This window comes from Bombyx mori, chromosome 20 (assembly GCF_030269925.1).
Source record: "Bombyx mori chromosome 20, ASM3026992v2".
Classification (NCBI taxonomy): domain Eukaryota; kingdom Metazoa; phylum Arthropoda; class Insecta; order Lepidoptera; family Bombycidae; genus Bombyx; species Bombyx mori.
The window spans coordinates 9,442,326-9,457,552 of record NC_085126.1 but is presented as its reverse complement, the minus strand read 5'-3'; the positions used below and the strand labels follow the sequence as shown (position 1 = coordinate 9,457,552).

Below are 15,227 nucleotides of genomic sequence, written 5' to 3'. Positions count from 1 at the left end.
TTTATCCTTTTATTTTGGTATAATCAGAAAGAATGGAATACGTTGCATTTTCCCGGGATAAAGTGTCGCTTGTGTCAGTCACTCCGTGTTCCGTGAACTGACAGTCGATTTTTAGATCTATTGGTAGGTGTTACGAAGAACACACCGCCTGGGCTATGTCATTTATGACGACAAAAAGGATCCAAGCTATTTATCTTTTTCGAACTGCCTGACTCGGTAGTTTCTTTTTTTTATGTTTGAGATTTTTTTTTTTTGTTGTGGCCCGGAGGCCTTTCCAGTTTTACCAGGGCAGGTGGGCGAGCAAAGGCTCAGCAGGAGGGGTAGGATTTGCTAACAGCTACCCGAGCGCCTCCAAAGGAGACCTTTTTTTTTTTTTTTTTTTTTCTCCAAAGGAGACCTGACAACTCAAGAGTAGCTATTTCGGATCGGAATCGCGACCCGCTGAGAAGATCCGGCGAGAAACTCAGCGGGCTGATGCTTAGGTTAGGTTGCACGTCGAACTCTTTGCCAACTTGGTAGTACTGTAGTTAGCGCCTATGCTTGCTGAGTTAAGGACCGTGGGATCGTGGTATATCTATTCATTCACTGTTTGGAAACTACACTATTCCTGAGTGACATAGGCTGTAATCTTTTTTGAAAAAAAATAGGGATCCTTACTAAAACTCCAATAATGTAATCCAAGGTGTAATAAATTACCTAAAATATTCCTTATATCGCGTGCCCTGCGAAAACTATTGATGATAGAATAAAATAATGTACTACGACTTTGTAGAACACATTATTATTTACAAAAAGTGTCGCGACAGCATATGTCTAACTATTATAGTTATGCCGCAATAACTGTTCTTTTATTTCAAAAAATAAAACGACGTCAAATATCATCGACATTTTTGTTAAATACCCGAGCGGAGCCGGAGCGGGCCGCTTGTTTCAATACTCATATTCAAACGTAAAAGGTATGTTGTCTCTCCTTGTCACAGTACAAGGAGTCCTAGTTTGGTGCCTGATATGAAAGTGTGCAACTTGCACAAGGCGATTTTTGTTTTTGCATAACTAGGTAACTGACAGACAAACTTATTTATAAGAATAGAAGGGTAGATTAAGCGATTCCCTATACCCAAAGACCAGCGTTAACGTGGTCTTCCATATGGAAACACTGTCAAAGTTAGTTACACCCCGCCTGGGCGTAACTGGAATAGCCCCTAAGACTCCCTGCGCACTAGGAAGACGATTTTTTTATTGCTTTTATGGATGAACGGGCTCACAGCCCACCTGGTGTTAAGTGGTTACTGGAGCCCATAGACATCCACAACGTAAATGCGCCACCCACCTTGAGATATAAGTTCTAAGGTCGCAACTATAGTTACAACGGCTGCCCCACCCTTCAAACCGAAACGCACTACTGCTTCACGGCAGAAATAGGCAGGGTGATGGTACCCACCCGCGCGGACTCACAAGAGGTCCTGCCACCAGTAAATATGCGTTGTATGGGAGCCCGTGCACATAAGCAGCCCGGAACTCTTGGCTGCGGCAGTGCAGTGTTTGTTATGTCAGCGACGGTACAGAACGGCCGATCGCGTTCGGTTCGCGTTCCTTATCGCCAAGCGAAAAGAATTATAGTCAGATTCATAAAGAGGCGACGGCTATAGTGTTTGGCGTTAAGCGCTTTCATCAGTATTTGTATGGATGTCAGGAACCATTCATATTAAGAACAGACCACAGACCGCTCCTATCTATTTTTGGTAAAAAAAACGGCATATCAGTGACCGCCGCGCTACGCTTACAAAGATATTCTATTATGTTATCTGCTTATAACTACATTGTGCAATATATAAGTAACAAAAACAATATTGTGGCAGATTACTTTTCCCGAGCGCCGTTAGCTTACGAACCGAACGGGTCAGCTGATAGAAAACAAAGCGAGGAACATAGTGCTATCTCGTTTATGGATGCAACACAAGAACCAGTCTCTTTCGAACGAATACAGCATGCCACCGCCAATGACAAAACTATTAAAACAGTCATTAATTATATGCAGCAGGGTTGGCCGCGTAAGATTAGTTGCAAATTAATATTACCCTATTTTATGTGTAAAACTGATTTAGAAATTATCAATAGTTGTTTGTTTCGTGGACATAAAATAGTAATTCCGGCGGTATTTCGAGATCGTATGTTAGAAGAACTACATTGTGCTCATTTCGGTATCGTTAAGACGAAGAATATGGCACGAAGTCGCATGTGGTGGCCAGGTATTGACAGCGATATTGAGCGTTTAGTTGGCAGCTGTGACGTATGCGCCGCTCAGCGCAGCGCGCCGGCCCGTGCGCCCCCCGCGCCCTGGCCGCGCCCACCTGCCCCATGGCACCGTATTCACATAGATTATATGTCTATAGGGCAAACGGTACACTATTTAATTGTTATCGATGCATTTAGTAAATGGCTCGAATGCATTCATATGAATTGCGGCACCTCCACTAGTGCGTTAATATTGAAACTGAAAGAATTATTCTCAGTTTTCGGTATCCCTAACGAAATTGTATCAGATAACGACATTAAGATATGTTCCGTGGAATTTCAACAATTTTGTAAAAATAACGGTATAAATTACTTAAATTCACCGATCTATCATCCGGCAAGTAACGGCCAAGCCGAGAACTCGGTGAAAACCTGCCGAAAAATGTTAAAATGTATAATCGAACAAAATAAATATAATACTAATTTCAATCCACGACTTATACAAGAAAAATTAATTGGATTTTTGTTCGATTATCGTAATAGTATACATTGCACAACAGGCGCATCACCTGCAAGTATGATGTTTGGACGTAATTTAAGAACAAGATTAGATTTAATATTACCCACTAAAAAAGTGGAAGATAATGCAGTTGTTCCTAATAAAGAACTAAGTAAATCTAGACAATTCCAAATAGGTGAAATAGTCTGGGCAAGATTTTTTATTGCTCGAAAGGCTAGCGAATATCTTAGGCAATAGAATGTTTCAGATCAATTTTGAAAACTGTGATTCAACGTGTGTCAGACATTTGGATCAGATTAGGAAGTACACGGATGCTAGGTCAAAAACAATTGTGAGCGATGTTGTTTCCACCGAAGGCGCTAATATTTCAGTCCCGGATCGACCCACAACAGTGCAATCAGTATCGCAGCCTAGCTCTGAGTTAGTGCTGTCCTCACCTATGTCGTCGCCGCCGGTACCGGAGCCGGCACCAGTATCGGCCCCCACGCACGGCAATAACGTTGACATTGTGAGGGGGGAGGATGAGGAGGGCGATGAATGGGAGGAGGCTAGTGAAAACATCGCAGCTGCCAGCCTGCCGACCGAGTGTGAACCTGATTACCCTATTGTAGCATCAGATGACCCCGATAACGTGAGATTAGAAGAGAGGGCGCCAGATAATGAAAGACAGTGTGGTCGACCAAAGAGGACAAGAAAAGTAGTAGATTATAAGAAGTATTTTTAAATTAACGATAAGCTAATTAGTTGTTTTCTTTGTCAGGATTTCAAAATAATGAGGGAGGAGTGCAGTGTTTGTTATGTACTTCGTATATCGCGACCCGCTCCGCTCACATTAGTAATAAACCAGCTGTTATTACGTACGGTCGTTTCATTGCCCCTAAGTTCCGATACAACAGGCAGCCAATACAACGCGCTTGTTGTACGGCATGGGCAGCCAGAGCGAGTGTTCGCGAATGTATGTGGCTGCTGTCAGTCCCCGCGCACTTGCTGTAGCTGCCAATGCATATTCGTTTTGCCAAATGTTAGCTATATGACACGGCATGCTTGTACAATCTCTTGTATTTAGAAAAACCGGTCTGGGTATGTATGAACATCTTTAAAATAGTTAGAGGATAAGCCTTTTGAGTGCCGTTCTAGAAAAAGAGTGAAGCCAGTGTTTTTTCTTTGCTTTGCGTTTTTTTACGAGATAAAGTCCAAATCGCTCGACGAAAGGATCATAAATGGGCGTCGATTGGCTTCTATAACTGGCTGCTGAAATATTTCGGTTGCCGCAGCCAGGCTGCCTAGTGCGTGGGAAGCCTTAGGCTACCAGCGAATCGGTAGGGAAGAAAAAAAACAGTAAGTTACAATGTTGGCAACAGTTAAAATGTTGGGAGTCCTCAACAGAGCGAAGCGGTATTTCACGCCTGGGCAAACACTTGTGCTTTATAAAGCACAGGTCCGGCCTCGCGTGGAGTACTGCTGTCTCTGGGCCGGGGCTCCCAAATACCAGCTACTTCCATTTAACTCCATACAGAAACAGGCTGTTCGGATCGTCGATAATCCCATTCTCACGGATCGCATGGAACCTCTGGGTCTACGGAGGGATTTCGGTTCTCTCTGTGTTTTATACCGTATGTTTCATGGAGAATGCTCTGAGGATTTATTCGAGATGATCCCCTCATATCCTTTTTATCTTCGCAACTCTTGCCATCGGGGCAGAGTTCATCCATATTATCTGGAACCGCTGCGTTCATTAACAGTGCGTTTCCAGGGGTCTTTTTTGCCACGTACCATTCGGCTTTGGAATGAGCTCCCCTCCACGGTGTTTCCCGAGCGCTGTGACATGTTCTTCTTCAAACGAGGCTTGTGGAGAGTACTTAACGGTAGGCAGCGGCTTGGCTCTGCCCCTGGCATTGCTAACGTCTATGAGCGACGGTGATCACTGACCTTCAGAAGGGCCGCATGCTCATCGGCCTAGAAAGGCAATAAAATAAAAAAAGTTACAACGGAATAATCATTATTGACCTCAACGCCCAATTCTAATCTAGTGTTTTTGTGTATAACATTTGTCTTGTGGCAGAAATAGGTAGGGACTGGTATCCAACCCACCTGTCATAAGCACACTTAAAAGCTTTGGGATAAAGAATACTCAAGTTAACTTAAAAAATAAACTGAAAAGATCTGCATTAATAACTTTATTTGTCTTCTTTGGAATTAGTTGAATAACATTTTATACCCTAAAATATATTTTCGCAAATAAATATATTATACATTTTACCTCTCAGTTAATCTCATGAAATGTAACTTGCAGTAGTCTAGGAAATTCCAAGACTAGAAAAGATTCTTTTTCTATTATTTGAGCACGGAAATCGGCTTTTTGCCATGGCGTTGTTGCCAGCCTCGGCTTTATGAAATCCTCAATTATTATAAAGCATTCATACCAACTTTGCAATTTGAAAAATTAAATCAATAGCTATTTCTAATAACATCGTAGTCAATTAGAATGAAATTGATTAAAATTATTTTGAACGAAATACGGTTAGATGAAATAAAATAATGTTTCAGTAAAATGAAATGATTTCAGTAAAAAGCCACATCCAGCCACTTTCTTTAAATTTTCCGGCATTAGTGCAAAGATGCTAAAAGGTTAATAAACCACCGTTGTATCACGTTAAAACCATAAGAATTACTAAATTAAAAAAAAATTAAATAATTCACTTAACTTGACAGCTCGCGTTCCCGCCAAAAGGTTCCCACAGAAAATAGAATATATATTTTTTTTTTTTTTCTTTTAAAAATAATACACTTTATATTCAATTATGTCATGCTAAAATTTAAACATTCGATACAAGAAAAAAAAAGGAAACCTAAGTAATTAATTAGTTCCAGATTGTTTCATTTCTCTTGCATGACAGATCAATTGGTTCGTCGTCCGCCAAATCGACTTTAGTCGAAAGCAATACATTCGATATACTGGGACGAATAATTCCAAACAGAGGCACAGGAATCTGGAATGTGTTTTGATCGATTCTGTCTTTTGCTGCGTTTCTTGAGTGTTGCCTGATTTAGAAAGGAAATTAAAAAAAATTAATTAATGAATTATTTTTTATTGTTTTTCTTTGTCATCGTTATAACTATTTAATACTAGAATGTTTATTTGAATAACCACTTAGAAAAGACAAGATTACTTCAAAATTATTTCAAATTAGGTCACTACAATAGAATGAAGCCATATTCATTTCCGGTTTGAAGAGTAGGCAGACAAGGATACGGTCCACCTGATGGTGAGTGGTTACCGTCGCCCATGGACTTCAGCAATGCCTGGGGCAGAGCCAAACCGCTGCCGTCGTTCTGGAAAGTGGACGGGAAAAGGTTGAGTAAGACACGTTGGACTAATCAGATATCTAATCACACTTCACCGAGCGACTAAAGTGCTTTAAATCGAGGCATTGTATTGAAATAGTGTTATGTGTTAGTAGCTGAAGTGGCAGTGGGCTGGTCACATATGAGTCGTCTATTATCAAAGGTGGCAATCTGTGCATTTGGACAAAAGTTTTTTATTGATATGTCAATACAGATTGAATTGAATATAATCGTCTCCTTCAAAGAATACGGTTCAAAACCTGCATTAAATAAAGTTTAATAGTTAACCTGTTATTTATCTAAGATGTCGTTCCAAAGAGTTTTGTGACTGCCAATGGAATACAAAGTCAATAGTTCGTTTTTCTGATTTACCAATCATTGTCCAAAAGTCAGATTGCCGGCTTTGATAATAGTCGACTCATATGTCGCAGAACCGATAACCGTTGGGGTAGACGTGTTCTGGAGTGGAGACCGCGAACCGGCAAACGTAGTGTAGGACGCCCTCCTGCTAGATGGAGCGACGACCTGCGCAAGGCAGCTAGCAGTAACTGGATGCGTGGAACCGAAGATCGGGTTCAGTGGCGAGCTTTGGGGGAGGCCTATGTCCAGCAGTGGACTGCCGCAGGCTGATGATGATGAGTGTCATATAGTCGCGAAATATTAATAACGATATGAAGAAACAACTTTAAACTCATCTTTTTCAGTGTGCGTTCTCAAATTTTATTATCCTTAAACGTGCCGCGATAAAAAAGGTTGGAAATCACTGCCCTACACAGTACTAGAACTTAACATCGAACGCAACGTACTTATATTTTCGACAAGCGTCCTCTCGGTGGCGCTCGAGGTAGCGGCTCTGGCTGAAAGCTTTCCCACACTCCGAGCAGCGCCACTGCCACGAGTGGTGACCGCGGGTGCGCTGGTGGGCGCGGAGGTTCGAACTACGAAATGGGCGTCGAATCAAAACTTGTTAATACGCTTTTATTAGCTTCAGACAGGTCATTAGGTGCAATCGACAGTGCATTAACAACAAAAAAAAACTTCAGAGGTGTCAAGGGACACCCGGATGGAACGAAGTTCCTTACGATTAATTAGTGAAGGAATTGTAATTTTTTTTTTAAGTTTAAGTAATAAATTTTTGTTTAAGTAATAAATTACGGCATTATGAAGAAGAAAAAAACAATACTATGAACTAAATTACTATTGTTGAAACGCTATCTCGAGAAACTATACTCATCACGCGGACCAATCGGATACGAGCAATGTCACGCGATAAGCGCCTACACGTTGATTGGTCAGAATGACGGATCTAAAGAGTGTCGTGACAACTTTTCGTAAGAATTTTTTCCGTCTAGCCCCCTTTCACAACGCGCGATAAGGAACTTCGTTCCAATAAAAAAAAAAATGTAAATAAGATTTGATTACATTTGATTGATTGCTTAAGATTAATTTATATTTAATTGAGAAATGATCCGCGACAGATTTTTTTCTGTAAGTTGTGAGACAATTAGCAAAAACATCTAACAAAAATCCTGATCTAATTTCTTAAGGCGCCGTTTTTTTTTTATCTTTCCACTTGCTACTGTAGCGCCATCTTAATTAGCTCTCTTTCAGCGGACACTTAAATATAATACACTGAAGATGTTCTCCTTACTCCTATCTCTCATACCCTAGCCCCAGAGCCGCGGGCTAGAAAAGAACCGACGAAACAGACCAAACCAGTTTATTTTTACCACAACTGATATAAAGACTTATGATAGTCGAGCTCTTTTTAATACGCTTTTATAAGCTTCAGACGTATGTATCTAACGGAATCTTTGAACATGATTTTGACCCCCTTCAAAACGTCGGACTAACTGGAATTTTGGTATACTTATTAAGGACCGATGACAATTCAATATTAATAAAAAAAAATAATGAAAAAATTTAATTCAACTAAAAAATGAAAAATAAATAATAGTTTAAAAAAAAACTAACAAAATACGCTTTTATAGAAAATCCAACTAAAAATTAGAAAATCAATTTTAATAAATTTGAATTAAGAATAGTATAAGAAAAAGTTATTTTATTGTAAAAAGGTTTTTTGCCATTGTATGCAGAGCATACGGCTCACCTGATGGTGAGTGGTTATCGTCGCCCATGGACTTCAGCAATGCCAGGGGCAGATCCAAGTCGCCGCCTACCGCCGAAGCCGCTGCCTACCGAAAAGAAACTGCATATCCGTTTTACCGATCAGCAAAGCTTCTGCCGCAGAGCGGATGGGGGCACGGGAAGGGTCTCTCCCCGGTGTGGAGACGCAGGTGACCCTTCAGCACCCAGGGTCTGTCGAAGCCTTTCCCGCAATACTTGCATTTGTGCATGACGCGTTGACGACGCCCCTCCGGATGTACCGGATCTAATAGAGAAATTAATTACTGGCGCTTGAGCGGAGTCTCTTCACTCATTACTGTCTCGAAGCAAACCTGAACTGAAGGTCCAGATAATACAATTCACATGTTTATGAATGAATAAATAAATAAATAAATATTTACTAACAATCACGCCACGTTAACTGGTCCCGTGATAAGTTTTTATTTATTTATTTTTATTTATTTAATAAGTTGCACCAACAAAGTGATCATCAATACAAAACATTGACAAACTGACAAAAGTTCATGGCAGATGTCACCTCAATTATAGGTGCAATCGACATTGCATTAACATCAAAAATAAAAATAAAATATACAGCTAAGATTTGGATACATTTCATTTATTGCTTAAGATTAATTTAATTGGGAGATGATCCGCGACAGATTTTTCCTGTAAGTAGTGAGACAATTTGAAAAAAAATCTATTTCACTTAAAATAAGTTCAGCGCAATCGGACAACTCCGAAGGAACATTGACGGAGACCGCGCTACCGTGGACATTATTGTAGTCCCAAAGGATTCTGTTTAAGGGAGAGTAAGCACCTAAATTCGAACGAGCGGGCTTTCTTATAAACGGTTTATATTTCTTCGTTCTTGGTAGGTACTTAGGGGCTGATATTTTTATCTGGGTTAATAGATTAGGTCTGTCGGTTATTCCATGAATTAATTTGTACAGAAATAATATACCCCCCATTATTTTTCTCCGGTTTAGAAGAGAGTCTAAATTAAAGTGGCAAAGTCTATCTTCATAGCTGGGTAACTTCCTATCCAGATTGTAGTTGTAAGACAAATACCATAGAAACCGTTTTTGGACACTTTCCAATCGTTTCTTGTATATTTCATAGTAAGGATTCCACACAATGCAGCAATATTCTAAGGTACTGCGTACGAGAGCATTATAAATTGTAATCTTAGTGTTTGGTTTTTTGAAATCTTTGCAATTGCGAAATATGAATCCCAATGTTTTAAAGTTCGTAAAGAACTTGTGTTACAGGTACCAGATAACGGATATAAATGTTAGATTTTTATTATACACATACATATATTTAATAGACATCCATAACCCTGGAAAAGACATTTATATTTATCATACAAATATCTTCCCTTGGCGGGATTCGAACCCGCGACCCCCTTGTGTAGTGACCATGTCACTTACCACTACACCAGACGGCCGTTAGAATGAATGAATGAAAGAAGGAATGAATGAATGAATGATGAATGATTTATTTTATTTCAGACAACAATAACAAGTCCATATGTGTACATAGTATCATTGAAACATACGTAAAATTACCAAATAATTAATATTGTAGTGATTTAATCCAAATATCTTGTTTTTTGGTTAACGCCAAAAATGTAATTGAAGTATTGTAATTCTTCAGTTTTGATTTCAATACTTTAAGCTTTAAAGCCCACACCTTAAAGTTGATGTATGCGCTTTATTTAAAAGAGGTCGAAAGTGTACTTGGTTCTTTTCTAACTAAAATTATTAGTGGTAGGACCTCTTATGAGTTCGCGCGGGTAGGTACCACTGCCCTGCTTATTTCTGTCGTGAAGCGGTAATGCGTTTCGGTTTGAAGGGTGGGGCAGCTGTTGTAACTATACTTGAGACCTTGGAACTTATATCTCAAGATGGGTGGCGCTTTTACGTTGTAGATGTCTATGGGCTCCAGTGACCACTTAACAGGGCTATGAGCTCGTCCACCCATCACAGTAATAAAAAAAAATTAAATCACATTTTTAATTTAAAACATTTAATTTTATAAACTGTTAGAATATCTGCTTACTGATGCTGAATACATGCTTATAAGTCGTTTAAGGCATAAAACTCAATTTTCTTTCAATTTTTAGTTAGGCCACCTAAATTTTAAAGGTGTGGTGACATGTTGGCTATTATTACACGATTCTTTCACCAAGCTACTGTTTTGTTTTTTTTTCTTTCAATTTACTGTTTTTTTATTGTTTAATTCTGAAGGTTTTTTTTTTTAATAAATAAATATTTTACTAACAATCACGCCACGTTAACTGGTCCCGTGACAAGTTCGTAAAGAACTTGTGTTACAGGTACCAGATAACGGAAATAAATGTAAGATTTTTATTACAGACATACATATATTTAACATACATCCATAACCCTGGAAAAGACATTTATATTTATCATACAAATATCTTGCCTTGGCAGGATTCGAACCCGCGACCCCGTTGTGTAGTGACCATGTCACTTACCACTACACCAGATTTTTTTTTCAATTTACTGTTTTTATTGTTTAAATCTGACGGTAGATAAACTATTTGTTCTTACCATTCTCCTTGGCGTCGTCGCTGATGTCAATGACATCGAATGATTCGGTACAAGTCAAGAGCTCTCGATCGAGCCTTTCTTCGACAGATTTCTTGAGGAGGCTCTTCAGCTTTTCAGCTATCTTGTCTATCTCCGCACCAGGTCTTGGCTTTGACTGGTATCCGCTGGTTTTTCTTGAGGGGTCAGGCAAAACGACTTCGGTGGTGAGAGCATCAGGTTGTCGCTATAATGTGTGAATACAATTTTTTTTAAAGGATTTTATGACCTGGTAACTAAGGCCTATAAGTCATGTCCTATTTTAATTTATATGCTTATTTTTATGAAAAATGATAATGTAGAGTGAAATGAAATGAAATGAAGATGACTAATTTGAGGCATTAATCAACTGGAATGAAATGAGATGAGGTGATATGGGATGAAATATTCTCAGTAAAATGGTGGTCATTTACTGAGATTTTTTCAGTGGACTTTTTGGAGGTACCCGAGAAGTTTTTCCAGCGGCTTTGTTTTATTTTCTCACATTTGTGCACTTTGACAGATATTAAACAGTTAATAAACCACCGTTATTACAGATTTAAACCTGAACGAACACTCAATAGACAAAATAAAACAAATCACACACTTCACTCCTCGCGTTCCCGCCAAAGTCTCAATGATACCGAAAATATTTAATTCATGACTACCTCCAAATCCGGCTTAATTTGTTCCGGCTGCGTTTTCTTCCCTCTCTTTCTCCGTTTTCCACGTATATCGTAGTTTTTCCTGGTCGACTCCGAAGACCTCAAGTTGTATCTCTTTTTAACTGGACCTCTCTTCGGAGATTTCACCTTCTCGACGTCAGGAGCGTATTCATAGCTCTCGTTCGCGATGAAGCTATCGACGAACTGGCTCTTCTTGAGGAGTTGCAAGTGGAAACGGGTCGGTATCGGTACTTTATCGTGGCACACCGTTTCGCTAGGTTTTAATATGGTTTTCTGTTTTAGATTTTTCGGTACAGTTCTCGGTGTTGCTGTAAATATGCTGTTTTTATGTAGGACAAATGGAGTTTTGATGCGTTAAGATATTTTTAGTTAAAACTTAACTGTGAGCAACGCGGTCCATCTAGCAATTTCTGAGTAAATAGACCGCTTAACGCGAATACCGCCCCCCACTTCGAGACATGGGATTGAAATATCATTAAGATTGCTTTGTATCTGGCATAGACCACTCACTTTCAGAGACACAGTTCTTCTTCTTCTTATCAGCCCATGGACGTCCACGGCTGGACATAGGCCTCCCCCAAGCCTCGCCACAAAGACCGGTCCTGCGCTGCCTGCATCCAGCGGATCCCCGCGAACCTCAATAGATCCTCGGCCCATCATGTGGGAGGCCTACCCAAGAAAAAAAAAAACAGCAACTGACATGTAGAACCTTTCCCATAGCCATAGCCAGATCGCTAGCCAGCTAGCCGGCTTATAAACCTAATCTGTCTATACAAATAAATAAAATTGAAGTGTCTGTTTGTTATAGTAAAACAATGGCTTTTTATTATATACGGCTTGTAACCTAACCCATAGACAAAGCCCACTGAGTTTCTAGCCGGATAATCTCAGTGGGTTGCGTTTCTGATCCGGTGGTAGATTCTGCGAAGCACTGCTCTTGCTAGGGCTAGTGTTAGCAAATTCTCTTAGGTTGAGTCCGTGAGCTCTCCTACCCCTTTGCGAGAAGGTGAAATAGCCCCTTAGGCTACCAGTGAATAGGTAAGGAAAAAAACTGGACCAATTTTTAACGGAACTTTCACTGGCAAATGACTGATGTAATAATCAGTAACTTACGCTACTTATATTTAGTTAAATTCCCGACGGACGAAATTACGGGCACAGCTAGTTTTAAAACCTAACAAAAAATCGTCTTAAATATCGAGGCGAACCACCAATTGATTTCAACTTTTTTACTGGTGGTAGGACCTCTTGTGAGTCCGCGCGGGTAGGTACCACCACACTGCCTATTTCTGCCGTGAAGTAGTAATGCGTTTCGGCTTGAAGGGTGGGCCAGCCGTTGTAACTATACTTGAGACCTTAGAACTTATATCTCAAGTTGGGTGGCGGCATTTACGTCGTAGATGTCTATGGGCTCCGATAACCACCTAACACCAGGTAGGCTGTGAGCTCGTCCACCCATCTAAGCAATAAAAAAAACTTTTTGATATTGGTCAGGATATTAGAGCGAACTTATAAAATTACTGTTCCGTGATCGGTACTTGATGTGTGTGGACAATTACAATCTAATCGTTGGCTCAACTAAAAAACAAAAGTTGATCTTTCGCTTTTGAGATTTCTAGTACCTACAGTATCGTAAAATGGCGCCGGAGTCACAAATTTACATACGCCCGCTTACAATCAAATAGCTACAATACATACATATTAAATCTCTAAATCATACAACAAAACTATAAACTAACTAAGTTAAAATAAATTGAGAGAATAGTCATTTTAGTAAAGTTACTATAATGATATTATTTACATAATGTAACTTTATTTACTAACGTACATTGTTCATTCGATAATTCAGTGCATTCGTCCGCGAAACTATCCCTCAACGGTCTCACTGAGTTCAGAAAACACCGTGGCATTGTCCTAAAATACTGTCTTAGTTTTACAACGTAAAATTATTTAAAAATACACAAATTCAAACCAAGTACAGTAAAGCACTTGTTGTTTTGACAGAAGAGTCGCCATACACAGAAACGAAAGATAATGTTTTTCGACATTCCAAATTCAAATCGCGTGTCAGCTGCCAGTGTCGGCGGCTAGAGACAATTTTTGTAGTTTTCTTAGCGTTCACGAAGTTCGTTTCGTGTCGGGTGATATAATATCAACCTCCGTTCGGGAAAGCTCGCTGTATCAGTGGCATGTGTCGCGGAAAGCGTAGATAATGAGCGCGCGCGCGATGAGGACCGAGGGCGCGGACGGGGGCGCGGGCGGGGGCGCGGGCGGGGGCGCGGAGGGACCGAGGGCGCATCGATTATTCGGCTCACAGTATCTGTCGCGGTAGCACGCGCTCTTTTTATATTTAGATTTGCCGCCCGAAACGATCGCGACGCCGGGAAATGTTAAATTATTGCGAGACATCATTCTATAATAGTCGGTCGGGACGTGTGCGCGTGTGTCTTTATATAATTTGTTGTGTTTAGTGAGCGTCGCGAAGGCACGCGTTCGCGAGTGATGACCAGTTAAGGGCGCGGGCGGGCCTGCGGCGAGATGGGGAACTCTTGCAGTTCGGGCCAGGCTCACAAGGACAAGGATAATATCTCGCAGCATTCCGAGGAGTGAGTACCTCATAACGCTTATGAATATGGGTCTTGACGCGCCGTGAAGGTCAGCACGCTCGGTCACACTACTCTCGTTAGCTAAATGGACCGAGTGAAAACAACAAAGACGTAGGTATGTGCCGCTTATTCATATAATAAAACATCATAGAACGGTAGCCGGTCTCTTGAGATAAGCGAACTGTTGTGAAATCGCCAAAATAAATCAATACATCGGGCATACAGCCGCGGTCTTGCCTACAGGTTGTCTGGGTGTCGATTTATGAGCCTAATCTCGTATTAAGGGCTCATTAAACAGTTCGTAGTAATCGTTCGTTTTTTAAAACTCCGCAACGAACTTCGTAAATGCGATATGATTTTGAATGAAAAAAAAAACGTCTATCGTAAAGGTATCTTTAAGTTCGCGTTTGTGGGTTAAAATAACGGTAACACACCGCGATTTTGTTTCGACCCTCGCCCTTTGCGTACGATAAAACCCCCTAACGTATCGGCCGAGGGCCACACTTAGTAAATAGATTGAGGTGGCCCTTAAAATTGTCGGGCTCGAGAACTCTAGTTCGTTTGTCGTCCAGTGGTCATACTAATGCAGATTCCAGACTGCGAACGTGCCATGCTATCAATGTAGACGGACAAAATCAAAATCGCCTTCATTCAGGCCTTTTAAAACGTAATACGACTTCACGACCGATTCGTAGACCACAACTAGATTCTTTTAAAACTAAATATACGCAAAGAAAAGTCAAATGTAATAGGGATGACTGAGGAAATAGAAGAAACAAGTTTACGGAAAACTGACCAAGATTGAGTCTTCACATTGCTGTATAGAGCGCACGTTCACACCCCCCAGACGTGAATACCGCCCTGTAGCTCACCGATAAACTTGAAATGGCTGACACAGCTCACCTTGACACGAAAGATCTATCTCGTGTGGAATAACTATCTGGAATAATAGTAGTTTAGCAATCTTCTAATCGGATAACCTCACTGTTTCGTGGGAAAATGAGTTATTATAACTAGTCGTGACGTTGTGCTCTACAACCACTAATTACGCAGACTTATGAAAACATCGAAGCCTTCATGAACTGCTGTCTCCGACACTGAGAGTCTGGTCTGA

General features: G+C 40.4%; 2 protein-coding genes across 2 annotated transcripts in view; one reads left to right on the top strand and one right to left on the bottom strand.

Annotated features, from left to right (window-relative positions):
- Positions 1-4,917: 4,917 nt before the first annotated feature.
- Positions 4,918-13,722, bottom strand: LOC110385184 (zinc finger protein 354C). The gene is made up of 6 exons (XM_021347963.3): positions 13,336-13,722; positions 11,490-11,815; positions 10,807-11,029; positions 8,327-8,492; positions 6,907-7,038; positions 4,918-5,797 (listed from the first exon to the last, which is right to left on the bottom strand). Exons 1-6 carry the CDS (start codon positions 13,415-13,417, stop codon positions 5,617-5,619), a joined length of 1,110 nt encoding a protein of 369 aa, XP_021203638.1. The 5' UTR covers positions 13,418-13,722; the 3' UTR covers positions 4,918-5,616.
- An 81-nt stretch (positions 13,723-13,803) lies between these two features.
- Positions 13,804-15,227, top strand: part of LOC101738342 (uncharacterized) — a 75,767-nt gene continuing 74,343 nt past the window's right edge. Inside the window, exon 1 of the mRNA XM_038018025.2 lies at positions 13,804-14,113. Coding sequence (XP_037873953.1) covers positions 14,046-14,113 — 68 coding nt within the window. The 5' untranslated portion in view covers positions 13,804-14,045. The remainder of the gene's footprint in view (positions 14,114-15,227) is intronic.